The 26,210-nt window shown below is 49.9% G+C and overlaps 4 protein-coding genes across 4 annotated transcripts; 2 read left to right on the forward strand and 2 right to left on the reverse strand.

The window, feature by feature from the left end:
• Window positions 1-2,765: 2,765 nt before the first annotated feature.
• LOC136158765 (interferon lambda-3-like) lies at window positions 2,766-4,574 on the reverse strand. The gene is made up of 5 exons (XM_065920583.1): window positions 4,389-4,574; window positions 4,040-4,117; window positions 3,141-3,284; window positions 2,952-3,035; window positions 2,766-2,864 (listed from the first exon to the last, which is right to left on the reverse strand). The coding sequence occupies exons 1-5, from the start codon at window positions 4,572-4,574 to the stop codon at window positions 2,766-2,768; spliced, it is 591 nt and encodes a 196-aa protein (XP_065776655.1).
• A 2,955-nt stretch (window positions 4,575-7,529) lies between these two features.
• Window positions 7,530-17,083, reverse strand: LOC136157493 (interferon lambda-4-like). The gene is made up of 6 exons (XM_065919361.1): window positions 17,002-17,083; window positions 8,839-8,918; window positions 8,331-8,402; window positions 8,102-8,245; window positions 7,791-7,865; window positions 7,530-7,628 (listed from the first exon to the last, which is right to left on the reverse strand). Exons 1-6 carry the CDS (start codon window positions 17,081-17,083, stop codon window positions 7,530-7,532), a joined length of 552 nt encoding a protein of 183 aa, XP_065775433.1.
• On the forward strand, window positions 17,082-18,491 carry LOC136157494 (interferon lambda-4-like). Its single transcript, XM_065919362.1, has 5 exons — window positions 17,082-17,195; window positions 17,619-17,690; window positions 17,776-17,919; window positions 18,156-18,230; window positions 18,393-18,491. The coding sequence occupies exons 1-5, from the start codon at window positions 17,082-17,084 to the stop codon at window positions 18,489-18,491; spliced, it is 504 nt and encodes a 167-aa protein (XP_065775434.1).
• Window positions 18,492-24,282: 5,791 nt separating this feature from the next.
• Window positions 24,283-25,891, forward strand: LOC136158766 (interferon lambda-3-like). The gene is made up of 5 exons (XM_065920584.1): window positions 24,283-24,468; window positions 24,738-24,815; window positions 25,373-25,516; window positions 25,622-25,705; window positions 25,793-25,891. Exons 1-5 carry the CDS (start codon window positions 24,283-24,285, stop codon window positions 25,889-25,891), a joined length of 591 nt encoding a protein of 196 aa, XP_065776656.1.
• Window positions 25,892-26,210: the final 319 nt, after the last annotated feature.

A 26,210-nucleotide genomic window follows, 5' to 3' on the forward strand; every position in this document is an offset into this window, starting at 1 on the left:
CCCCTGGAGGAGGCATGGCAACCTACTCCAGTGTTCTTGACTGGAGAATCCTATGGACAGAGGAGCCTGGTGGGCTACAGTCCATGGGGTCACAGTCAGACATGACTGAAGTGACAGAGCATAGCACAGCACAACAGTAAGTTTTAACTCAACTGGCTTAAAAAATAAGTTGAACTTGTTATCTAACACAAAGTGAAGTAATGCATATAGACACAAAAATCCTTAACAAAATGTTGGCATGTAGACTTCAGCAGTACATCAAAAGAATTATACCCTACCACCTAACTGATTCATTCCAAGGATACAAGATTGGTTTAACATTTGAAAACCAATCAATACAATTCACCAAGACAGGCTAAAGAAAAAAAATCACATGATCATATCAATGAAGAAAAAACAGTTACCAAACACAAACATCCATTTATGATTTTTGAAAACTCTTAGAAAAAATAGGAATGAAAAGGAACTTCCTCAACTTGAAAAAAAGCATCGTGGGACTTCCCTGGTGGCCCAGTGGCTAAGACTCCATGGGGGTCAGGGTTTGACCCCTGGTTGAGAAACTAGATCCCACATGCAGCAACTAAGACTTGGCACAGCCAAATCAATATATAAATTTTAAAAAAAGAAAGAAAGAAATGAAAAGAGCATCTACCAAAAACAAAAACAAAAAAAAACCCTACAGCTGACATTTACACTTATTGGTGAAACTGAATGCTTTCCCCCTAAGATCAGGAAGAAGGCAAACCTGTCCTCTCTCACCCTTCTTACTCAATGTAGTGGTACAGTCCTATCCATTCCAATAAGGCAAGAAAAGAAAATGAAAGACACATAGATCAGAAACAAAAATGATTTGTAGCCAACACAATTGTCTACATAGACCAATGCTCACAGTGGAACTAAATAATTTTTGGTGATAACTTCCTCTGTGGTATTTCTCCCAGCAAATCTCCAGTCTGACAAGCTATCCCAGGTTCAGAACCACAGGTGGTTGAGGTGAATGAACCATGAACACAATTTTAACATATATCTTTAGACACACTCACAGATACAGACTGTAGGTCCATGATAGACATTGTCCCACTGATCTGACCCAGACCCAGACAGCTCTAGACATCTTATTTCTTTTTTTTTTTTTTTTTTTTTTTTAATATTATTTTATTAGTTGGAGGCCAATCACTTTACAACATTTCAGTGGGTTTTGTCATACATTGACATGAATCAGCCATATAGTTACATGTATTCCCCATCCCGATCCCCCCTCCCACCTCCCTCCCCACCCGACTCCTCAGGGTCCTCCCAGTGCACCAGGCCCGAGCACCTGACTCATGTATCCCACCTGGGCTGGTGGTCCGTTTCACCATAGATAATATACATGCTGTTCTTTCAAAACATCCCACCCTCACGTTCTCCCCCAGAGTTCAAAAGTCTGTTCTGTATTTCTGTGTCTCTTTTTCTGTTTTGCATATAGGGTTATCGCCACCATCTATCTAAATTCCGTATATATGTGTTAGTATACTGTAATGTTCTTTATCTTTCTGACTTACTTCACTCTGTATAATGGGCTCCAGTTTCATCCATCTCATTAGAACTGATTCAAATGAATTCTTTTTAACGGCTGAGTAATATTCCATGGTGTATATGTACCACAGCTTCCTTATCCATTCATCTGCTGATGGGCATCTAGGTTGCTTCCATGTCCTGGCTATTATAAACAGTGCTGCGATGAACATTGGGGTGCACGTGTCTCTTTCAGATCTGGATTCCTCAGTGTGTATGCCCAGAAGTGGTATTGCTGGGTCATATGGCAGTTCTATTTCCAGTTTTTTAAGAAATCTCCACACTGTTTTCCATAGTGGCTGTACTAGTTTGCATTCCCACCAACAGTGTAAGAGGGTTCCCTTTTCTCCACACCCTCTCCAGCATTTATTGCTTGTAGACTTTTGGATAGCAGCCATCCTGACTGGCGTGTAATGGTACCTCATTGTGGTTTTGATTTGCATTTCTCTGATGATGAGTGATGTTGAGCATCTTTTCATGTGTTTGTTAGCCATCTGTATAGACATCTTATTTCTTAATGTAATGGCAGCTTGTGGTGCAATAAAATCTTCCCTTGTTGTGGTTGGAAAAATCCTTAGTGATTCTTTCACTCCTTGCTCATTCATTCTTTCATATTCTCTTTTAAAAAATTATTTACTTTTTATTTTTGGCTGTGCTGGGTCTTTATTGTTGCATGCAGGATTTCTCCAGTTGCAGAAAAGAGGGGCTGCACTTTGTTTCACTGCATGGGCTTCTCATTGCAGTGGGCTCTCTGCTGCAGGCACAGGCCCTGTGTGCATGTACTTCAGTAGTTGCACCTTGAGGGCCTACAGCATGTGAGCATACCTCGTGGCTGTATCCCACAGGCTTAGCTGCTCCATGGCATGTGGAATTCTCCCCAACCAGGAACTGAGCCACATTCCCTGCACTAGCAGGCAAATTCTTTTCCACTGTGCCACCAGGCAAGTCCCCGTTCTTTCATATTCTCTTCATTTCTCTCTTCCCATTCCCCCTGCCACATATGCAGTCACATATTCAGACACATATAAACAAGGTCAATGTTAGGAACAAATAGTTTATTTTTACATATTGTATAAAAAGTGCAAGAATAAATATAATTTAGGGGCTTCATAAAAAAATAGGATTCTAGAACCAATAATCCAGTGGAGGTAGTTGGTGCATAAAAAATATCTAAGAAGGAAAGACAGGTTGCAGGCGGGTCTCCAGGGTCAGACACACTGGTCTCCACTGGCAACACATTTCAGGTCCTGGGTGAGGAGGCGGAAGAGGTTGAACATCACAGAGGCTTCGAGGCAGTGCTGGGACTCCTGAGGGGAGAGAGGGATGGCTCAGTATCTCCCACGCCTGGGATCCCAGCTGCCCCAGACTTCAGTTTGGCTTCTCCGCTCACTCACCTTCTTCTGGGCCTCCTGGAGCCGGTGCAGCCAGTGGTGGAGGCGGCCCCGGGGCCTGGGGCCTGCTGTGGGCTGAGCTGGGACCTGTGGGCAGAGGAGAGAGGGGTGAGGCTGTGAGGCGGAGCCGGGGACCGAGGGGGACGTCCGGGTGGTCAGAGCCCAGACCCGGCCAGGGGCCCCAGCACTCACACAGGCCTGGAGCTTGGAGTGGATGTGCCGCAGCGTGAGAAGGGGCCGCTCCAGGCTGTGGCCCAGGGATGAGTTAGCCATGGCCTCCAGGACCGTCAGTGTCAGGGCCAGCTCTGCCTTCAGAGCCACGGGGCACTCCCACACCTGAGGAGGAGGCAGAAGACACGTGAGACCTGCACATGAGAGAGGGATAGGTGAGGGACAGGTGAGGGGACAGGTGAGGGGGACAGGTGAGGGGGGCAGGTGAGGGACAGGTGAGGGACAGGTGAGGGGGACAGGTGAGGGGGGCAGGTGAGGGGACAGGTGAGGGGCAGGTGAGGGGACAGGTGAGGGGACGGGTGAGGGACAGGTGAGGGACAGGTGAGGGGGACAGGTGAGGGGGACAGGTGAGGGGGGCAGGTGAGGGGGACAGGTGAGGGGACAGGTGAGGGGCAGGTGAGGGGACAGGTGAGGGGACAGGTGAGGGGCAGGTGAGGGGACAGGTGAGGGGACAGGTGAGGGGCAGGTGAGGGGGACAGGTGAGGGGACAGGTGAGGGGGACAGGTGAGGGGGACAGGTGAGGGGACAGGTGAGGGGGGCAGGTGAGGGGGACAGGTGAGGGGGGCAGGTGAGGGGACAGGTGAGGGGCAGGTGAGGGGACAGGTGAGGGGGCAGGTGAGGGGGACAGGTGAGGGGCAGGTGAGGGGGACAGGTGAGGGGACAGGTGAGGGGACAGGTGAGGGGACAGGTGAGGGGGACAGGGGAAGGGAAAGTCAGGGTCAGGTGAGAGACACAGTCCGCGTGGTTGGCTGAGGGGAAGCGCAGGGGAGGACAGGGAGAGAAGGACACGCGAGAGGAGGGAGGGGCACCTGCAGAGCCAGAGCGGGTGAGGGCAGGTGGGCCTGACTCTCCCAACTCACCTGCAGGTGCTTCAGGTCCCGGGTCCTGGGGAATAGGCGGGCGCTGCAGTCCCAGTCCTTCTGCAGGAGCGAGTCCTCCTAGAGAGCAAGGGCAAGGTCAGATCACAGCGGGAGGGACGGAGGGGGACCCCAGGGAGACCCGAGGATGGCCAACAGCAGAGGAGGGGAGGTGAACGTCCCAAAGGATGGTAGAGGCTCATCCAGGGCAGGACAGACGCTCGCCCACTGCGGGGAGCGGGGAGGCCAGCCCCGTGAAGGGAGGGCAGGCCCGCCTGCAGCCCAGGTCATCTAGGAGCCCACAGGAGGGGGCTGGGGGCTCACCCACTGCAGGAGGGGTGGGGGGACTCACAAAGGCATCCTTGGCCGTCTTGAAGGCCTGCAGCTCTTGCGGGGACAGAGACTTGAACTCGGCCATGTGGCAGCCCCTGGCAGGTGGGACGGCCCTGGAGGCAGAGGGCACGGGAGCTGCCCCTGTCCTGCTCAGCGCCGCGGTCAGCAGCATCAGCACCAGCACCAGCGTGCAGCCCGGGGCCATGTCTGCTTCAGGAAGGATAGAAAGGGGAGGGGAGGAGGGCGTCAGGCAGGGAGGGTGCAGGCTGTGGGGAGGCGAGGGTCCCAGACAATGATGTGGGGGCTCACCCAGCTTCATTCCTGCTCTCTGGTCTCTGTCCAAACGGGGCATCAAGTGTCCACTCTGAGGCTGTTGCCTGGGATCTTAGTCTTGTCTGGCGTCTCTGACTTCAGCCTCCTCTTCTGGATCTCAGCTCGTTGCTCCGTTTGTGTCTCTGAACTTCCAGCTCCGTCTGGTCTGAGTTGTAACTGCTGCCTGAGCTCCATGGTGCAGCTTTTAGCCTGTGCAGCCGGGCAATCCAAGCTGATGTACGAAAAGTGAAAACACAGCTACAGGCTAACACTGGGAAAGCCCAGAGCAGGGCGGAGCCAGTGAGCCAGGTGAGCAACTGAGCGAAAGAGAAACTGACGTTGATTCGGGCTCACCTCCGAGGAAGTGAGTAATGAAGACGAAATCAGGACTGGAGTAGCTTCAGCCCCACAAGGGCGGGTCTCCTGCAGAGACCAGGTTGATTTAGGACTGGGCGGGGAGGGGACAGAGGGATTTTCTTTTCTGCAGATGCCCCAGTGCAGGGAATAGAAGGAAAAGGCACTTGTAGAAGCTGTTACCTTGAACAACCTGGACCTTCCAAGAGGGAGGCTGTTCAGAGGATGAGAGAAGATCCAGGGGTGCTGTTGAGGGTGGGGAGAGGGGGTCAGAAAGGCAAAAAGACTCTAGAACTAACAGAGGAGACCAGCTCCTCCCCACCTACTGATAGTGACAGAATGGGGGAGGGGTGGAGTCTGCACTAACCTGTTCTCTGATTGTCAGGCACAGAGTGACCCAGGAATAGGATATGCTATGAAATTGGGATGTGACTAAGACTTCAGAGAAATCAGCTGGGTTTGAGAAGAATGCCTTCATTCACTAAGTAATTATTTACTCCCCACTTTGGGTCAGACCTTTTTTAAGGTGCCAAGAAAACAGTATTGAAAAAATGAAAGACATAAAATAATCCTTCATGAAGCTATTTACAAGAAAAAGGTACCAGAGAGTATGGGATGGGGGATTAGGCATGTGAGATGTATTATGTCAGATAACATCAGATAATGGAAAATGAAAGAAATGAACCAGGGTTGAGAGCAGAGTGGAAGGGAAAGCTTGCATTAAATAAGGTAATGAAATGACACTTGAGGGCAGACCTAAAGGAAGTGAGGGAGGAGTTCTGTGGAGATCTGAGAGGGAGCCTTCTAAGAAAAGGGAACAGTCAGTGCAAAAGGAAAAGAGAGAGAACCTCCTCCTTTTGCGAGCCTGTCTGTGTCTCTGCTGCAATGTGGTCCTGAATACTTGTGATAGCACCAAAGACATCCATGCTTACCTACATTTTAAATACAGAAGACACTGCAGGGACTCAGACAGGTTAAGAAAGTTATTCAAGGTCACACAGCAAAGAACTAGTGAGGGCAGGATATGAACTGAGTTTTGTCTGACAGCAGACAAGTAACTACTGCACTTAACAGCCCCAGTGTGGCTAGACCTGGACTTGGAGGGAATGGATTTCTCCAACAGAAAGTGTGGAGTCCTGGAAAGGGTGGACCACAGTCCTCGTCTGGGAATATCTATGAGCTCCAATGCATAATCATGTTTCCAAAGCAACCTCAGGGATGTGCCTTGGGCACCTACCAGTGTTCTGGCCAGGTTCTGTCAATTGCACGCACCTCATATCAGGGGAGAAGATATCCCTACAACAGTGAATCATGAAAATGGACTGTTTATCTGAAAATTCCTAAATACTGTTTCTCTCAGAAAGGAGGTTCAGGGGAGTGGTTAGGAACATTGGAGCTGGAGGTAAATATTAGGGTTCAAACCTGGTTCTGATCACTAGCTATGTGACCTTGGGAAACAGTCTTTGCACTTGGCTACAATGGTTGCCCATCCACAGGTCAGGACAAATGAAAGAACTACAGTTTTTGTGCATTTATGTGTGTGGTGATTTAATGGAGACCAGTTATTAAAGCCATTTCATGACTTCAGCTAGAAGCTTCAGAAACATTATCTCAATGTATATTACTCACTGCAAGAGAAGTGAAATAATGTCATGGCATAGATGAAAAAACTGAGGCTCAAAGAGAAGCAATTTGTCCAGACACCCAACTATGAAGTGGTAAGGACAAGCCCAAAACTCAAGTCACCTGATTTCCCTGTCTCAGCATTTTGTGATCAACAGCCCCCCTCACAATGATCACAGGAGAAACAACCAACAGAATTGCAAAAAATATTTAATAATTGGCAATAAATTAACAACAGAAGACAGAATAGCAAATACACACAGAAACTTCATCAATACAAAACACACAAGTTATGGAATTAAAAGAAAAAAAAAAAAAACCAAAAACCGCTTCTCAGGACCTTTGGCCCCTTCACTACCGAGTCCGTCAGGGAATGAGGCCTCTCCAGAGGGGGAGCTCCAAAAGTCACAGATTCATGTACTCTCAAGGGGACCACTGAAGGTTCAAAGCTGGAATTGGAACTTGTCATGAGACAGGGGTTCCTGTAACTACAGAAGTAGAAACCGGTCCAAGAATCACAGATTCATGGAATCTCAAGGCGACCACTGAAGGTTCAAAGCTGGAATTGGAACTTGTCACGGGACAGGGGTTCCTGTAACTACAGAAGTAGAAACCGGTCCATGGTCTGTGGTGGTGGTCAGCGACCAAGGCAGACACGGACTCCAGTCTTTTCCTGGGAGGTTCTTAGGGCAACGCATCCCACGGGAATCCCGCTGGTTTCAGGGAAATCCGCCGGTCTTTAGGGAAAGGGCGCCTCTGGCACCAGCGCAGGCGGCTGAGAGACCCCCTGGGTCAGTGAACCCTCGGAGGAGGGCGGCGCTCGCAGCCAGGCGCCCTGAGCGCCCGGGGTCCAGGCGGAGCGGCGGCGGCATCACAGACAAGGCCCCGAGTGCGCCACCAGCCGCAGGTCCCACGCGAGCAGGTGCAGGAGGTGGAAGATGACGGTGGCTTCGTGGCACCGAGGCGAGTCCTGCAGCCCGGGAAGGAGGCAGAGCGGGGCTGAGTCAGGAATCTCCTTCCCGAGAGACACCCCCGCTCCGGACCCTCAGGGCTCCAAGCCCGGCCCCCGCCCCGTCTCCACCTCCCGCGGTCCTCCCTGCCGTCCAGCCGCGCTCGCGCCGGCTCCACTCACAGCTCGGCGAGTCTTGGGACGCCTCCCGGGCCGCGGCGGCGACCTCCTCCAGGAGCCTGGCCGGGCCAGCTCGAGCTGGAGCGGGGAAGGAGGTCAGCGAAGGCGGTGGAGACCCTCCCCTCCCCTCCCCTCCCCGGTGACTCGGGCCCTCTCCCTTCCGGCGGCCGCAGAGCAAAGCCGGGAGGGTGCGAATCGTGTCCGTGCCCGTTTCCGGGCTCAGGGGGACAGCTTCGCAGTGCGGGTCGTGGCCCTGAGACCAGGGGCGCAGAGCGAGGCGGGAGCGGCGCGGGGCCGGGCCGCCGAGCACTCACGCAGGCCGCCACGTCCCGGCCGGCGGCCGCCAGCAGCTCCAGGGTCTGCCCGACGCCGGGGAAGAGCTCGGGGCTCGGCAGGCTGCTCAGCACGGCCTGGGCGTCGGCGAGGTCGCGGGCCACCCGACGGAGCATCGCACAGGACTGCGGGGACCCGGCTGGAGTTAGACGGGGCGGCGCCCGAGCCGCCCCCCACCACACACACAACCCCGCCGGCCTCGGGCCTCACCGACGGCCTGGGAGGGTCCCTCTTTGCGGGGATTGAGCAGTTGCGAGGCCACCACCTCAGCATCTCTGCTTCCTGCGAGACAAGAGCTGGGGTGACGCCGGGCCTCCTGGGCAGGGCCCCTGGAGCACTGGGACGTCGAGGATTCCTGGGCGTGGATCAGCACTGGTCGGGACGGTGGTGTTTTTCGTGTCCCGCATCAGGCTGTGCTCTGATGAGTGAGCGGAGCTGTAATGCTCCCGCCTTCCCGGTGCGGAGCCTGCGCCTCGACGTGGAGTTAAGTCCGCCTGGAGGGCCTCACCGAGGCCGCATATGAGCCGACCACGGGATCCCCGGGAAGACGTCAGAATCACAGTTGTGGACCCTTTAATCAGAGATGTGCCTGCTGGACGCTAGAACATGGGCGCCCCTCGGGCCAAAGACTGGAGTCTCTGAGCCTGGAGGGACCAGGGCTGGGGGGTGCGGAGAGAGGGGGGGTGGGGAAGGGCCAGGGCCTCTGAGCATCACTCACATATCGGTCCCTCACTGCCTTAACAGCCAGCAGCGCCCAGGGGTCCAAGGGGCGATAATGTGAGAGGAGGCAGCGCCGTGCTCAGTCACGCGCGGTACGCCACCACACCCACAGTCTCCAAAACCCACAGCCCAATGACGATTGCTGTGGCTGCGCCACTCCACCCCATCTCTGCTCCTGCTGCAGGCGACGGATGTCAGCGAGCCCAAAGAGAAGGCCCTGAGTCCAAGCTCCTGCCTCTGGTTAGACTGGCACAAGAACGGCCCCTCACAGCGTGGACGCTGATCACACCCAGGGGAAGAGGCAGGGAGGGTCCTGACACCCCTCCTACCCTCAGCCTCTCTCCCCTCACTCCTCACTTGCACTGTGTCTTGGGTTTCTGGCACTGCAGCAGGGCCTGTCTTCCACTGGCCTCTGGGTGATGTCCAGAGTGGTGTCCACCTGGGTCGGCAGTGCCTGCACCCTCCATGGTGGCTTTTAAGTGTTTTTAACTGGGACCAGTGAGCAACCGGGCTTCCCCGGTGCAGAGTAAGCTTTCCCAACGTCAGTGCTGGCCACTGGCTGGTGTGTGTGGACTTCTACCCCGCCTTGGGCCAATGCCAGCGATGACTCTGCCTGACCCTCGCTCCCGAGCCAGTTGCTACTGTTTGCTTTCTGGACTCTGTCTTTTCCGTATGTTGCTCTTTCTTTTGCTCTCTAGTGATGAACTGAAAACACACCTTTGCCTTCAATTGGAAGCTGCAAGCTTGGCAGAGGTACCAATAAAAGTGCCTGCCCTCCAGGAGCTCATACTAGGGTTTCTAATGCTTGCTCTTCCATCACTCTTTTTTGTCATTACATCCTGTCTTCTTTCCCTGTCTTTTGTTTTCTCTTTCCTTGCACAAATATCCCTCCCTTCTGTTTTTCAGCTTTTTTACTCATCCAGGTCTTAGAAAAATTCTATCTGTCTTAGAGTATTATTTCCTGTGTGTGCATGTTAAGTTGTTTCAATCGTGTCTGACTCTTTGTGATTCCATGGACTGTAGTCCGCCAGGCTCCTCTGTCCATGGGATTCTTCATTCAGGAAGTGCTCAGCATGTATCAGCTATAATTATTGTTAACAATGTTTGAGAAAAACATGTCTGCAATTCCAATTTTCAACAGCAAATGAACAATAGTTTTATAATTAGTAAATGAATAAATATCATATAATAACACTCTATTAAATGATATGTAGTCCTTTACCAACTACCAACTAACAGGTTTAGTTGCTGCACAGTATGTAGGATATTCCCAGGCCAGGGATTGAACCCATGTCTCCTGCATTGGGAGGTGGATTCTTTACCACTGAACCACCAAGGAAGCCCCACATGTTTAGTTTTTTGAGAAATGACCAACCCTGTTTTCCAGAGGGCTATGCCATTTTGCATTTACACCAGCAATGAGTGATCAGTTTCCTGTATCTTCACTAGCATTTGATGTTGTCACTATTTTTTTAGGCATTCCGATAGCCGTATTATATTATCTCATTGTGGTTTTAATTTGCATCTCTCTAATGACCTGTCTCTTGAGAAACCTGTATGCAGGCAAGGAAGCAACAGTTAGAACTGGACATGGAACAACAAACTGGTTCCAAATAGGAAAAGGAATATGTCAAGGCTGTATATTGTCACCCTGCTTATTTAACTTATATGCAGAGTACATCAGGAGAAACACTGGGCTGGAAGAAGCACAAGCTGGAATCAAGATTGCCAGGAGAAATATCAATAACCTCAGATATGCAGACGACACCACCCTTATGGCAGAAAGTGAAGAGGAACTAAAAAGCCTCTTGATGAAAGTGAAAGAGGAGAGTAAAAAAGTTGGCTTAAAGCTCAACATTCAGAAAACTAAGATCATGGCATCTGGTCCCATCACTTCATGGCGAATAGATGGGGAAACAGTGGAAACAGTGTCAGACTTTATTTTTTGGGGCTCCAAAATCACTGCAGATGGTGATTGCAGCCATGAAATTAAAAGACGCTTACTCCTTGGAAGGAAAGTTATGACAAACCTAGATAGCATATTTAAAAGCAGAGACATTACTTTGCCAACAAAGGTCTGTCTAGTCAAGGCTATGGTTTTTCCAGTGGTCATGTATGGATGTGAGAGTTGTACGGTGAAGAAAGCTGAGCGCCAAAGAATTGATGCTTTTGAACTGTGGTGTTGGAGAAGACTCTTGAGAGACCCTTGGACTGCAAGGAGATCCAACCAGTCCATCCTAAAGGAGATCAGTCCTGGGTGTTCATTGGAAGGACTGATGTTGAAGCTGAAACTCCAATACTTTGGCCACCTCATGAGTTTCCAATGAGTTGAATCATTGGAAAGGACCCTAATGCTGAGAAGGATTGGGGGCAGGAGGAGAAGGGGACAACAGAGGATGAGATGGCTGGATGGCATCACCGACTCGATGGACATGGGTTTGGGTAGACTGCAGGAGCTGGTGATGGACAGAGAGGCCTAGTGTGCTGCGATTGCAAGGAGTTGCAAAGAGTCGGACACAACTGAGCGACTGAACTGAACTGTACCGAATGGCTAATAATGTCCAACATCTTTTCATATACTTATTTCCCAACTTTCACTCTTTGGTGAAATGTCTCTTAATGTCTTTTGCCCATTTCCCAAATGGGTTGTTTAATTTTTCTACTGTTGAGTTTTGAGAGTTCTCTATCTATTCACAATACTAGTCCTTTATAAGGTGGGTGGTTTGCAAGTATTTTTTCCCAGGCTTTAGCTCATCTTTCTATCTTCTTTTTTAATTAATTAATTATTTTTGGTTGTGCTGAGTCTTCATTGCTTCTCTCTGGTTGCAGTGCTCTGGCTTCTAATTGCGGTGGCTTGTTGTGGAGCACAGGCTCCAGGCACATGGGCTTTAGTAGTTGCAGTACTTGAGCTCAGTAGTTGTGGCTCACTGGATCTAGAGCATGGGCTCAGTAGTTGTAGAGCACAGGCTTAGTTGCTCCCAGGCATGTGGGATCTTCCTGGATCCAGGATCGAACCCATCCCCTGGATTGGCAGGTGGATTCTAATCCACTATACCACGAGAGAAGTCCTATCTTCTTAACATGGTCTTTCACAGAGCAAAAATTTTTGATCCAGTTCAGTTGATCAATTTTCCTTTTATGGATTATTCCCTTTATCCACCTCTAGACCTTGAAGATGGTCTTCCTAAACTTTTCTAACTTCTATAGCTTTATGTTTTACATTTAAGTGAGTGCTCCATATTGAGTTAATTTTTATTTTCGTGTGAGTTTTAGGTCAAGATTCATTGTTTGGCCTGTGGTTGTCCAATTACTCCAGCATTGTTTTTTTAGTTAGTTAATTTACTTATTCTTAGCTGTGTCTGGTCTTCATTATTTCACGGACTTTCCCTAGTTGCAGCAAGTGAGATCTACTCTGCATTTCAGTGCATGGGCTTCTTAAAGTGGTGGCTTCTCTTGCTGCAGAGCAGGGGCTCTAGGGTGCTTCAGTGGGGGCTTCGATAGTTGCAGTTCCTGGACTCCAGAGTACAGGCTCAATAACTGTGCACAGGCTTAGTTGGCTTGGGTCATGTGGAATCTTCCCAGATCAGGGATCGAACCAGGTGTCTCCTGCATTGGCAGGTAGATTCTTCACCACTAAGCCACTAAGGAAGCCCAGCATGGTGTTTGAAAGGGCTATTTTTTTTTTTCCAGTGAATTGCTTTTGCATGTATGAGTATTTCTAGACACAAGGAGTGTCACAACATGTGTATTGTTCTCAGCAATTTCCTTTTTTCATTCTATGTCTTGAAGATTTTTCCATGTTAATACATATAGATCTACTTCTTTCTATTTAAAGTCCAGCTTAACCTAAATTTCATGAACTACCCCTATGGTAGGATTCAGGGGAAAGTGAACTTGCATAGGAGAGAGTTACATCTCCTTCTTCACTAACCTCTAACTGAAATTTAGCATTTCTTTCCCTTATGAATATAAGCAACAAGCTACAATAATATTAGCAGAAGTTGTGACTTTGTCATAAAAGAAGGCACAGATATTTCATAGCATACTACAGATATGGCACATGTCTTGCAATAGCATTTACTCCTATTACTACCTCAAAAGTATAGTAGTTGTTAAACCTATGGCTCTATCTTGTACTTAGATCTTTAATAAAGAGAAATATGTATCACTTATTGCAAAGTTACTCTAATGTTTTGGTAACTGTGTTTCAATATAATCAATTTTCTTAATAGTCCTGTGTATTTAATTTTATGTCTTTAAAAACACATGGAAAAAAACCACATTTTTGAATCAATAAGCAATTACAGCAAGGTGTCAGTATATAAGTTTAATACACAAAAGCCTATTGCTTTCAATGAACAATTTGAAATTAAAAATACCATTTACATTCAGCATCCCCCAAAATGAAATACTTAAGTATTAATACAAATCTAACAAAATATAAACAAAATCTGTATGAGAAACACTATAAAACTCTGATGAGAGAAGTAAAAGAACATCTAAAAATAGAACTCTTCTATGAATATGGATATGAAGATTCAATATTGTCAAGATATCAGTTCTTCCTAACTTAATCTACAGAGTCAATGCAATCCAAAGTTCCAGCAAGTTAATTTGTGGATATTGACAAAGTGAAAGTTTAAACAGAAATTTGAAAGACCCAGAGTAGCTTTCACAGTATTAAAGGAGAAGAACAACGTTGAAGGATGGACACTCTCACATTAAGACTTACTATAAAGCTATAATAATCAAGACTCTGTTATTAGTGAAAAGATAAATAAATCAATGTAACAGAAGAGAGTGCTCAGGAATAGACCCACACAAATGCAGTCAATTGATTTTTGAGAAAGGACCAAAGGCAATTATTGAATAAAGAAAGGATGGTCTTCCCACAAATGGTACTGAAACAACCGGATAGGGAATTCCCTGGTGGCCCAGTGGTTTAGACTCCGGGCTTCCACTACAGGGGGCGAAGTTTCAATCCCTGGTCAGGGAACTAAATCCTGCATGCCTTAAGGTGTGACCAAAAGTAAATATAAACAAATAAACCTAGATGCAGACTTTGCACACTTTCACAAAAGTTAACTTAAAATATATCATAGACCTAAATGTAAAGTGCAGAACTATAAAACTCCTATAATGTAGTATAGGAGAAAATCTAGGGAAGCGTGATGATGATTTTTTTGTATCAGTTGAAAGCACAAGACATGGAAGAAAAAAAAATTGATGAATTAGAAAAATTTAAAATTTCAGCTCTATGACAGACACCATTAAAAGAATGAAAAAGTTACTCCCTTTCTCTCCCCTAGTCTTAAGAAGCATGACTTTGACAAAAGACTGGAAAGAATACCAATGCCCACCAATAGGAGTTTGGGATTGGTTATTCAATAATCCCATTAGATTGGAAGCCTTACTAGTGGTACATGCAAATTGTCTTCCATCTGCCCCTCCAAGGTCATTCTTCCCACTTCTTGAGCCTACTCTGGGCCCCAGAAGCTGGCCTTTGGCTTCTGTTGAGTGCAGTCAATGGGGAGCCTATTAATAGGGCCTGAGAGGGAAAGTAGAATACAGTCAGTGTATGTACCTCCCTTCTCCTCCACCTGTGTGTATGACTCTTCTTCCGAGGTCAGGTAACCCCTCCCTCCCCATCCGCTTTCTTCAGGCTGAGGGATGACAGACCCACACCAGTTGGGCCCCAAGACCTTGAACTACTCGTCCTCTGCCCCCATTACCATCCAGTCCCTTGGTAAACACTCCTGGTATTAAACCACTTCAAATTATCCTAAATTGATTAGGCCATCTGTTTACTGCAGGGGACCTCACTGATACAGTATAATTAAAGACATGGGGGAATACAAATGAGAGATAATGGTAAGACACAAAAAGCAGACTACCAAACTGTATACAGACAAGCTCCAACTTGGCAGAAATTGTTCATAGAGGAAAAAAGAAAAAAAAAGGATTAGCAACTAACTGCTAAAAAGATTACCTCCAGGAAGTGGGATTAAAGACTTTTTTAAGTCTCCAAATTGTGTTTTTTTATTGGCTGAATCTATATAACGAATGTGTTACTTCAATAATCAGAAAACATACACACAAATCAATATATGTAACATTTCTACACATTAGAAAAATTGTTCCAGAGCTGGGGTGAGGCGAGACAGGGTGAGGTGGGTGGTGAATTTACAGATTTTTTTTTTCTCCTTTATGCATGTCTCTATTTTTCAGGCGTTATCCAATGACCCTGCATTACTAATTTTATCAGGAAAAGTAGTAGGTTTTATTATTTATTTATTTAATATTTTTATTTATTTATTTGGCTGCACTAGGGTCTTAGCTGTGGCATGTGAGACCTAGTTCCCTGACCAGGGATCGAACTCAGGCCCCCTGCATTGGGAGCCCAGAGTATTAGCCACTGGACCACCAAGGAAGTCCCTTTTATTTATTTTTATTTTGACTCTGTTGGGTTTTTGTTGCAGGCCTTCTTCAGTTGCAGCGAGTGAGGGCTACTCTCTAGTTACGATGTGCAGGCTTCTCATTGCAATAGTTTCTTTTGTTGCGGCGTATGGGCCCTAGAGCACAGGCTCAGTAGTTGAGGTGCATGGGCTTTGTTGTCACTCAGCACATGGAATCTTCCCAGACCAGGGATGGAACCCATGTCCCCTGCATTCGCAGATGATTCTTTACCACTGAGCCACCAGGAAAGCCCGGTAGATTTTATTTTTAAACCAAAACAAAGAGACTGACTGAGACACACAGAGACACTTGAATGCTTGCGATGTTGACTAAAAAAATAGTCACAACCTAAAAGTTGAGTTACATTTTATTTGGTGGAAATTTTCAGGACTTAAGTCCAGGAGGCAGCATCTCAAGTGGTCCTGGGAGAACTACTTGGAGGAGGTGGGAGGGGGAAGGAGTCAGGTTACATTGAAATTTGCATCAAGGGGCAGGTAGTCTGAACGTCAAAAGTATTTTTGTGAATTAAAAGAAAATCAGATACCACAAGTTAAGGAATTTAGCGCTTTTCCTTGTATGCAAATATGGAAGAGTCTGGACTCACTGAAATCATTCCTTCCATCCCCAGCGTTCACCATAGGAAGTGGTTATGTTTGGTGGCTGCCGGATATTGTTCTCCTTCATGGGCTCAGAAATTCACCTTCAGAGGGCCGGAATCACTGATGGCTGTGACATCCTTGTCTATTGATATGGCAGGAAATACTCCATTTCTCAGTGAAAAAAAAAAAGGAATAAGAAACAAATGAAGTTACTGACAGAGACAAAAACAAAGAGGTGGAGACAAAAGGGAAGGTGACTAGAGAGGGAAGAAAGAGAAACAGAATGAAATGAGGACAGAAAAGGAAAGAGAGGAGGCACGAAATCAGATATGGGGGGGGTAGTTATGGCTTAGACATAAGCTTTGAAGCTGGTTTGAAAACAGGTTTAAATTCTGCCTCTGCCGATTATGAACTGCATATCTTGGAGAAGTTCCTTCGTCTTACTGTGCCACGGTTTTCCCATCCGCAAATTGGAGGTATGATAGAACAATTCTTGCAGTGTCATTTTTTGAACATTAAGTGAGATGAGTACATATCAGTACCTTGGAACAGGGCCTAGTAACTGTGTAAGAGCTAATTGGCATTATAGAAAAGAGATAACGACACCCAGAGTGATGAAAGTGAAAGGATATAGAAAGGGACTGGAAGTATTTGGCAGTTAGCTGGGGTGGCATCATTGCTGGCATTGCCCCACTGTGGGTTAAAGTCCTCACATCCCTGCCTACAACCCTCTGGGCCGATCAATGGCCAGCACTGACGTTGGGAAAGCTTACTCTGCATCGGGGAAGCCCCGTTGCTCACTGGTCCCAGTTAAAAACACTTAAAAGCCACCATGGAGGGTGCAGGCACCGCCGACCCAGGTGGACACCACTCTGGACATCACCCAGAGGCCAGCGGAAGACAGGCCCTGCTGCAGTGCCAGAAACCCAAGACACAGTGCAGGTGAGGAGTGAGGGGAGAGAGGCTGAGGGTAGGAGGGGTGTCAGGACCCTCCCTGCCTCTTCCCCTGGGGGTGATCAGCGTCCACGCTGTGAGGGTCCATCCTTGTGCCAATCTATCCAGAGGCAGGGGCTTGGACTCAGGGCCTTCTCTTTGGGCTCGCTGACATCCGTCGCCTGCAGCAGGAGCAGAGATGGGGCGGAGTGGCACAGCCGCAGTGGTCGTGGGATTGTGGGTCTTGGCGACCATGGATGTAGCTGCCGACCCCGACGTGACAGAGCCTCAGCGCTGCCTCCTCTCACACTATCGCTCCTTGAACCCCCGGGCGCTGCTGGCTGTCAAGGCGCTGAGGGACCACTATGTGAGTGATGCTCAGAGGCCCCCGCCCCTCCGCCCCTGGCACCGCCAGGCTCAGAGATGCCAGTCTTTGTCCCGAGGGGCCCTGGCGAACTAGAGTCTAGTAGGTGCATGGCGGATCTCAGAGTCCAGACTTGTGAACCCCGACCCCTTCCCTGAGGCTCTGGTGGTCTGTCATACAAGACGAAGCGCATCACAGATGGGACGCCCCCTCCAGGCGGACTCGGCTCGAGGTCTAGGCATAGGCTCCGCACAAAGCGCGGGAGCATTACAGCTCCGCTCACTCATCAGAGCACAGCCTGATGCGGGACACGAAAAACACCACCGTCCCGACCAGTGCTGATCCACGCCCAGGAATCCTCGACGTCCCAGTGCTCCAGGGGCCCTGACCAGGAGGCCCTGCGTCACCCCAGCTCTTGTCTCGCAGGAAGCAGAGATGCTGAGCTGGGGGCCCCAAAACTGCTCGATCCGCCAGAAGAGGACCCCTCCCCGGCCGTCGGTGAGGCCCGAGGCCGGCAGGGTTGTGTGTGTGGTGGGGGGCGGCTCGGGCGCCGCCCCGTCTAACTCCAGCCGGGTCCCCGCAGTCCTGTGCGATGCTCCGTCGGGTGGCCCGCGACCTCGCCGACGCCCAGGCCGTGCTGTGCAGCCTGCCGAGCCCCGAGCTCTTCCCCGGCGTCGGGCAGACCCTGGAGCTGCTGGCGGCCGCCGGCCGGGACGTGGCGGCCTGCGTGAGTGCTCGGCGGCCCGGCCCCGCGCCGCTCCCGCCTCGCTCTGCGCCCCTGGTCTCAGGGCCACGACCCGCACTGCGAAGCTGTCCCCCTGAGCCCGGAAACGGGCACGGACACGATTCGCACCCTCCCGGCTTTGCTCTGCGGCCGCCGGAAGGGAGAGGGCCCGAGTCACCGGGGAGGGGAGGGGAGGGGAGGGTCTCCACCGCCTTCGCTGACCTCCTTCCCCGCTCCAGCTCGAGCTGGCCCGGCCAGGCTCCTGGAGGAGGTCGCCGCCGCGGCCCGGGAGGCGTCCCAAGACTCGCCGAGCTGTGAGTGGAGCCGGCGCGAGCGCGGCTGGACGGCAGGGAGGACCGCGGGAGGTGGCGACGGGGCGGGGGCCGGGCTTGGAGCCCTGAGGGTCCGGAGCGGGGGTGTCTCTCGGGAAGGAGATTCCTGACTCAGCCCCGCTCTGCCTCCTTCCTGGGCTGCAGGACTCGCCTCGGTGCCACGAAGCCACCGTCATCTTCCACCTCCTGCACCTGCTCGCGTGGGACCTGCGGCTGGTGGCGCACTCGGGGCCTTGTCTGTGATGCCGCCGCCGCTCCGCCTGGACCCGGAGCGCTCAGGGCGCCTGGCTGCGAGCGCCGCCCTCCTCCGAGGGTTCACTGACCCAGGGGGTCTCTCAGCCGCCTGCGCTGGTGCCAGAGGCGCCCTTTCCCTAAAGACCGGCGGATTTCCCTGAAACCAGCAGTATTCCCGTGGGATGCGTTGCCCTAAGAACCTCCCAGGAAAAGACTGGAGTCCGTGTCTGCCTTGGTCGCTGACCACCACCACAGACCATGGACCGGTTTCTACTTCTGTAGTTACAGGAACCCCTGTCCCGTGACAAGTTCCAATTCCAGCTTTGAACCTTCAGTGGTCCCCTTGAGATTCCATGAATCTGTGACTTTTGGAGCTCCCGCTGGGGAGGCCTCATTCCCTGAGGGGCTGGGTAGTGAAGGGGCCAAAAGTTCTTCTGAGAAGCAGTTTTGTTTTTTTTTCTTTTAGTTCTGTAACTTGTATGTTTTGTATTGGTGACGTTTCTGTGTGTGTTTGCTATTCTGTATTCTGTTGTTAATTTATTGCCAATTATTAAATTTTTTTGCATTTCTGTTGGCTGTTTCTCCTGTGATCCTTGTGAGGAGGGCTGCTGATCACAAAATGCTGAGGCAGGGAAATCAGGTGACTTGAGTTTCAGTTCTGCCCCTGCCACTTCATAGTTGTGTGTCTGGACAAATCTCTTTGAGCTTCAGTTTTCTTATCCATGCCATGGCATTATTGCACTTCTCTTGCAGTGAGTAATATACATTAAAATAATGTTTCTGAAACTTCCAGCTGAAGTCATGGAATGGCAGTAATAATTGATCTCCATTAAATCTTCACACATATAAATGCAAAACAATTGGACTTCAAAATTTTGTCAAGGGACTTCCTTGGTGGTCCAGTGGTTAAGATGCTGGGCTTCCAGTGCAGGGGGCTTGAGATAGATCTCCAGTTGGAGAATTAAGATCCTATTTGTCCCGTTGTGGGGCAAAAAAAAAAAGTCTGAACCTCTGGATGAACAATTTTTATGGATAGCTTGGGAACAGGCCTGTTTCCCAAGGTCACACAACCAATGATGGTCAGAGCCTGGTTTGAATCCCAGAATCTTTGACTCCAGCTCCCAGGTTCCTACCTGGTGTCTCAGAGTGTAAAGAATCTGCCTGCAACGGAAGAGACCTGGGTTCAATCCCTAGGTCAGCAAGATCCCCTGGGGGAGGAAATGGCAACCCACTCCAGTATTGTTGCCTGGAGAATCCCATGGACAGAGGAGCCTGGTGAACTACAGTTCAAGAGTTCAAAAAGAGTCAGATGTGACTGGACTAACACTTTCACTTTCTTACCAAAGTGAACTCCCCTGAACTTCCTTTGTAAGAGAAGCACTATGATGTTTAAGAATTTTGAGGTATCTTGTCAATTTTCAGGATTCCTTTTAGCAATGTCTCCTCCCCTGATATAAAGTCCCTGCAACTGACAGAAGTAACCAGAACACAGATGTAGAAGCTCTATACAATCAGCAAAAACAAGACCGGGAGCTGACTATAGCTCAGATCATGAACTCCTTATTGCCAAATTCAGACTTAAACTGAAAAAACTAGGGATAACCACTAGACCATTCAGGTATGACCTAAATCAAATCCCTTATGACTATACAGTGGAAGTGAGAAACCGATTTAAGGGACTAGATCTGATAGACAAAGAGCCTGATGAACTATGGACGGAGGTTTGTGACTTTGTACAAGAGACAGGGATCAAGACCATCCCCATGGAAAAGAAATGCAAAAAGGCAAAATGGTTGTCTGAGGAGGCCTTACAAATAGCTGTGAAATGAAAAGAAGTGAAAAGCAAAGGAAAAAAGGAAAGATATTCCCATTTGAATGCAGAGTTCCAAAGAATAGCCAGGGGAGATAAGAAAGCCTTCCTCGGCGATCAATGCAAAGAAATAGAGGAAAACATCAGAATGGGAAAGACTAGAGATCTCTTCAAGAAAATTAGAGATACCAAGGGAACATTTCATGCAAAGATGGGCTCAATAAAGGACAGAAATGGTATGGACCTAACAGAAGAAGAAGATATTAAGAAGAGGTGGCAAGGATACACAGAAGAACTGTACAAAAAAGATCTTCACAACCCAGATAATCACAATGGTGTGACCACTCACCTAGAGCCAGAGATCCTGGAATGTGAAGTCAAGTGGGCCTTAGAAAGCATCACTACGAACAAAGCTAGTGGATGTGATGGAATTCCAGTTGAGCTATTTCAAATCCTGAAAGATGACGCTGTGAAAGTGCTGCACTCAATATGCCAGCAAATTTGGAAAACTCAGTAGTGGCCGCAGGACTGGAAAAGGTCAGTTTTCATTCCAATCCCTAAGAAAGGCAATGCCAAAGAATGCTCAAACTACCGCACAATTGCACTCATCTCACACGCTAGTAAGGTAATGCTCAAAATTCTCCAAGCCAGGCTTCAGCAATCATGAACCAAGAACTTCCAGATGTTCAAGCTGGTTTTAGAAAAGGCAGAGGAACCAGAGATCAAATTGCCAATATCCCTTGATCATCAAAAAAGCAAAAGAGTTCTAGAAAAACATCTATTTCTGCTTTATTGACTACGCCAAAGCCTTCGACTGTGCGGATCACAATAAACTGTGGAAAATTCTGAAGGAGATGGGAATACCAGACCTCCTGACCTGCCTCTTGAGAAACCTGTATACAGATCAGGAAGCAACAGTTAGAACTGGACATGGAACAACAAACTGGTTCCAAATAGGAAAAGGAGTATGTCAAGGCTGTATATTGTCACCCTGCTTATTTAACTTATATGCAGAGTACATCAGGAGAAACGCTGGGCTGGAAGAAGCACAAGCTGGAATCAAGATTGCCAGGAGAAATATCAATAACCTCAGATATGCAGGCGACACCACCCTTATGGCAGAAAGTGAGGAGGAACTGAAAAGCCTCTTGATGAAAGTGAAAGAGGAGAGTGAAAAAGTTGACTTAAAGCTTACCATTCAGAAAACTAAGATCATGGCATCTGGTCCCATCACCTCATGGGAAATAGATGGGGAAACAGTGGAAACAGTGTCAGACTTTATTTTTTTGGTCTCCAAAATCACTGCAGATGGTGATTGCAGCCATGAAATTAAAAGACGCTTACTCCTTGGAAGGAAAGTTATGACAAACCTAGATAGCATATTAAAAAGCAGAGACATTACTTTGCCAACAAAGGTCCGTCTGGTCAAGGCTATGGTTTTTCCAGTGGTCATATATGGATGTGAGAGTTGGACTGTGAAGAAAGCTGAGCACCAAAAAATTGATGCTTTTGAACTATGGTGTTGGAGAAGACTCTTGAGAGTCCCTTGGACTGCAAGGAGATCCAACCAGTCCATCTTCAAGGAGATCAGTCCTGGGTGTTCATTGGAAGGACTGATGCTGAAGCTGAAACTCCAATACTTTGGCCACCTCATGCAAAGAGTTGACTCATTGGAAAAGACCCTGATGCTGGGAGGGATTGGGGGCAGGAGGAGAAGGGGACAACAGAGGATGAGATGGCTGGATGGCATCACCGACTCGATGGGCATGAGTTTGAGTAAACTCTGGGAGTTGGTGATGGACAGGGAGGCCTGGTGTGCTGCGATTCATGGGGTCGCAAAGAGTCGGATACAACTGAGTGACTGAACTGAACTGAACTGACTGAACCAGAATGCTGGTAGGTGCCTTGGGCACATCCCTGCGGTTGCTTTGGAATCTTTATTATGCATTAGTGTTCAAAGATATCCCCAGCTGAAGACTTTGGTCCACCCTCTCCCTGGAATTACGAATGAAGGGAAGAGGGGGTGGGAGGAAGAGTCAAAAGGACTCCACACCTTCTATTGAAAAAAATCCAGCTCCCTCCAAGTCCAGGAGATCTAACTACACTGGGGCTGTTGAGTGCAGTGGCTATTTTCTGGTTTCAGACAAAATTCAGTTCATATCCTGCCCTCACTGGTTATTTGCTGTGTAACCGTGAACAACTTTCTTAACCTCGCTGGGTCCCCCACCCCACCCCATCTTCTGTATTTGAAATGTAGATTAAAGTATGGATGTCTTTGGTGCTACCACGAGTATTCTAGACCACATTGCAGCAGAGACATAGACAGGCTCACAAAAGGAGGAGTTTCTCTCTCTTTTCCTTTTGCACTGTTTCCTTTTCTTAGAAGACTCCCTCTCAGATCTCCACAGCGCTCCTTCCCTCACTTCCTTTAGGTCTGCCCTCAAGGGTCATTTCATTACCTTATTTAATGCAAACTTTCCCTTCCACTCTCCTCTCAACCCTGGTTCATTTCTTTCATTTTCATTATCTGATGTTATCTGACATAATACATCCCACATGCCTAATCCCCCATCCCATACTCTCTGGTACCTTTTACTTGTAACAAAAAAACAAAACAAAAAAACTCCATGAAGCATAGTTTTATGCCTTTTATTTTTTTTAATGATCTCTTCCTGGCGCCTTAAAAGGGTCTGACCCAAAGTGAGGGAGGGGGTGAGTAATTACTTAGTGAATGAATGAAGTCATTTTTCTCAAACCCAGTTGATTTCCCTGAAGTCTTGGTCACACTCCAATTTCATAACAGATCCTCCTATTCCTGTGCCTGACAATCAGAGAACAGGTTAGTGCAGACTCCGCCCCTCCCCTCTTATTCTGTCGATATCAGTACCAGGTGGGGAGGAGCTGGTCTCCTCTCTTAGTTCCAGAGTGTTTTTGCCTTTCTGACCTCCTCTCCACACCCTAAACATCACCCCTGGATCTTCTCCCATCCTCTGAACAGCCTCCCTCTTGGAAGGTCCAGGTTGTTCATGGTAACACCTCCTACAGGTGCCTTTTCCTTCTACTTCCTGCATTGGGGCATCTGCAAATGAGAAAATCCCTCTGTCCCCTCCCCTGCTGCTGCTGCTGCTGCTGCTAAGTCGCTTCAGTCGTGCCTGACTCTGTGCGACCCCATAGACGGCAGCCCAACAGGCTCCGCCGTCCCTGGGATTCTCCAGGCAAGAACACTGGAGTGGGTTGCCATTTCCTTCTTCAATGCATGAAAGTGAAAAGTGAAAGTGAAGTCACTGAGTCGTGACCGACTCTTCGTGACCCCATGGGCTGCAGCCTACCAGGCTCCTCTGTCCATGGGATTTTCCAGGCAAGAATACTGGAGTGGGTTGCCATTGCCTTCTCCAGTCCTAAATCAGCCTGGTCCCTGCAGGAGAACCTTCCCCACCCCTTGTGGAGCTGAAGCTATCCCTGTCCTGATTTTGTCTTCATTACTCACTCATTACTTTATTACTCATTCGAAGTGAGCATGAATCGATGTCATTTTATCTTTCGCTCAATTGCTCACCTGGCTCACTGGCTCCGCCCTGCTCTGGGCTTTCCCAGCCCGGGTCTCCCCTGGTGGCCACTGTCAGCCACTACCTGTGTTTTCACTTTTCGAACATCAGCTGGGATTGCCCGGCTGCACAGGCTAAAAGCTGCACCATGGAGCTCAGGCAGCAGTTACACCTCAGACGGAGCTGGAAGTTCAGAGACACAAACGGAGCAACGAGCTGAGATCCAGAAGAGGAGGCTGAAGTCAGAGACGCCAGACAAGACTGAGATCCCAGGCAACAGCCTCAGAGTGGACACTTGATGCCCCGTTCGGACAGAGACCAGAGAGCAGGAATGAAGCTGGGTGAGCCCCCACATCATTGTCTGGGACCCTCGCCTCCCCACAGCCTGCACCCTCCCTGCCTGACGCCCTCCTCCCCTCCCCTTTCTATCCTTCCTGAAGCAGACATGGCCCCGGGCTGCACGCTGGTGCTGGTGCTGATGCTGCTGACCGCGGCGCTGAGCAGGACAGGGGCAGCTCCCGTGCCCTCTGCCTCCAGGGCCGTCCCACCTGCCAGGGGCTGCCACATGGCCGAGTTCAAGTCTCTGTCCCCGCAAGAGCTGCAGGCCTTCAAGACGGCCAAGGATGCCTTTGTGAGTCCCCCCACCCCTCCTGCAGTGGGTGAGCCCCCAGCCCCCTCCTGTGGGCTCCTAGATGACCTGGGCTGCAGGCGGGCCTGCCCTCCCTTCACGGGGCTGGCCTCCCCGCTCCCCGCAGTGGGCGAGCGTCTGTCCTGCCCTGGATGAGCCTCTACCATCCTTTGGGACGTTCACCTCCCCTCCTGTTGTTGGCCATCCTCGGGTCTCCCTGGGGTCCCCCTCCGTCCCTCCCGCTGTGATCTGACCTTGCCCTTGCTCTCTAGGAGGACTCGCTCCTGCAGAAGGACTGGGACTGCAGCGCCCGCCTGTTCCCCAGGACCCGGGACCTGAAGCACCTGCAGGTGAGTTGGGAGAGTCAGGCCCACCTGCCCTCACCCGCTCTGGCTCTGCAGGTGCCCCTCCCTCCTCTCGCGTGTCCTTCTCTCCCTGTCCTCCCCTGCGCTTCCCCTCAGCCAACCACGCGGACTGTGTCTCTCACCTGACCCTGACTTTCCCTTCCCCTGTCCCCTCACCTGCCCCTCACCTGTCCCCTCACCTGTCCCTCACCTGTCCCCTCACCTGTCCCCCTCACCTGTCCCCCTCACCTGTCCCCCTCACCTGCCCCCTCACCTGCCCCCTCACCTGTCCCCTCACCTGCCCCCTCACCTGTCCCCTCACCTGCCCCTCACCTGTCCCCTCACCTGCCCCCTCACCTGTCCCCCTCACCTGTCCCCTCACCTGCCCCCTCACCTGTCCCTCACCTGTCCCCCTCACCTGCCCCCCTCACCTGTCCCTCACCTGCCCCTCACCTGTCCCCTCACCTGCCCCTCACCTGTCCCCTCACCTGTCCCCCTCACCTGTCCCCTCACCTGTCCCTCTCTCACGTGCAGCTCTCACATGTCTTCTGCCTCCTCCTCAGGTGTGGGAGTGCCCCGTGGCTCTGAAGGCAGAGCTGGCCCTGACACTGACGGTCCTGGAGGCCATGGCTAACTCATCCCTGGGCCACAGCCTGGAGCGGCCCCTTCTCACGCTGCGGCACATCCACTCCAAGCTCCAGGCCTGTGTGAGTGCTGGGGCCCCTGGCCGGGTCTGGGCTCTGACCACCCGGACGTCCCCCTCGGTCCCCGGCTCCGCCTCACAGCCTCACCCCTCTCTCCTCTGCCCACAGGTCCCAGCTCAGCCCACAGCAGGCCCCAGGCCCCGGGGCCGCCTCCACCACTGGCTGCACCGGCTCCAGGAGGCCCAGAAGAAGGTGAGTGAGCGGAGAAGCCAAACTGAAGTCTGGGGCAGCTGGGATCCCAGGCGTGGGAGATACTGAGCCATCCCTCTCTCCCCTCAGGAGTCCCAGCACTGCCTCGAAGCCTCTGTGATGTTCAACCTCTTCCGCCTCCTCACCCAGGACCTGAAATGTGTTGCCATTGGAGACCAGTGTGTCTGACCCTGGAGACCCGCCTGCAACCTGTCTTTCCTTCTTAGATATTTTTTTACGCATCAAAACCCGTTTTTTTAATTTATTACCTCCAAATAATTATTTCTTTATTTATGGATGACATTTTCCAAACTCAGACCCAGTATGTTTATTTTTCTACTTTTTATAAAAAGTGTACAAATAAACAATGAAAAAATGATGCTTCCTCCGGTGTGGGTCTCTGTGTTTGTGTATGTAAATTTTTTTATTTTTTACTTTTGCTGCCACAACAAATTCTCACAAATTGAATGACTCCACAGAATACAAATTCATTATCTCACACTTATAC

The sequence above is a fragment of the Muntiacus reevesi genome, chromosome 2 (assembly GCF_963930625.1).
Source record: "Muntiacus reevesi chromosome 2, mMunRee1.1, whole genome shotgun sequence".
Taxonomy (NCBI): domain Eukaryota; kingdom Metazoa; phylum Chordata; class Mammalia; order Artiodactyla; family Cervidae; genus Muntiacus; species Muntiacus reevesi.

Bases quoted from the DNA above. Each gene is read 5' to 3' on its own strand.
- LOC136157493 (XM_065919361.1), bottom strand. From the start codon at position 17,083: ATGGTCGCCAAGACCCACAATCCCACGACCACTGCGGCTGTGCCACTC. The intron at 8,246-8,330 runs GTGAGGCCCGAG...GGGTCCCCGCAG, and splicing joins GGGACCCTCCCAGGCCGTCG to TCCTGTGCGATGCTCCGTCG. The intron at 7,866-8,101 runs GTGAGTGCTCGG...TCCCCGCTCCAG, and splicing joins GCCGGGACGTGGCGGCCTGC to CTCGAGCTGGCCCGGCCAGG.
- LOC136157494 (XM_065919362.1), top strand. From the start codon at position 17,082: ATGGATGTAGCTGCCGACCCCGACGTGACAGAGCCTCAGCGCTGCCTC. The intron at 17,691-17,775 runs GTGAGGCCCGAG...GGGTCCCCGCAG, and splicing joins GGACCCCTCCCCGGCCGTCG to TCCTGTGCGATGCTCCGTCG. The intron at 18,231-18,392 runs GTGAGTGGAGCC...CCTGGGCTGCAG, and splicing joins GTCCCAAGACTCGCCGAGCT to GACTCGCCTCGGTGCCACGA.
- LOC136158765 (XM_065920583.1), bottom strand. From the start codon at position 4,574: ATGGCCCCGGGCTGCACGCTGGTGCTGGTGCTGATGCTGCTGACCGCG. The intron at 4,118-4,388 runs GTGAGTCCCCCC...CTTGCTCTCTAG, and splicing joins AGACGGCCAAGGATGCCTTT to GAGGACTCGCTCCTGCAGAA. The intron at 3,285-4,039 runs GTGAGTTGGGAG...CCTCCTCCTCAG, and splicing joins GGGACCTGAAGCACCTGCAG to GTGTGGGAGTGCCCCGTGGC.
- LOC136158766 (XM_065920584.1), top strand. From the start codon at position 24,283: ATGGCCCCGGGCTGCACGCTGGTGCTGGTGCTGATGCTGCTGACCGCG. The intron at 24,816-25,372 runs GTGAGTTGGGAG...CCTCCTCCTCAG, and splicing joins GGGACCTGAAGCACCTGCAG to GTGTGGGAGTGCCCCGTGGC. The intron at 25,706-25,792 runs GTGAGTGAGCGG...CTCTCCCCTCAG, and splicing joins TCCAGGAGGCCCAGAAGAAG to GAGTCCCAGCACTGCCTCGA.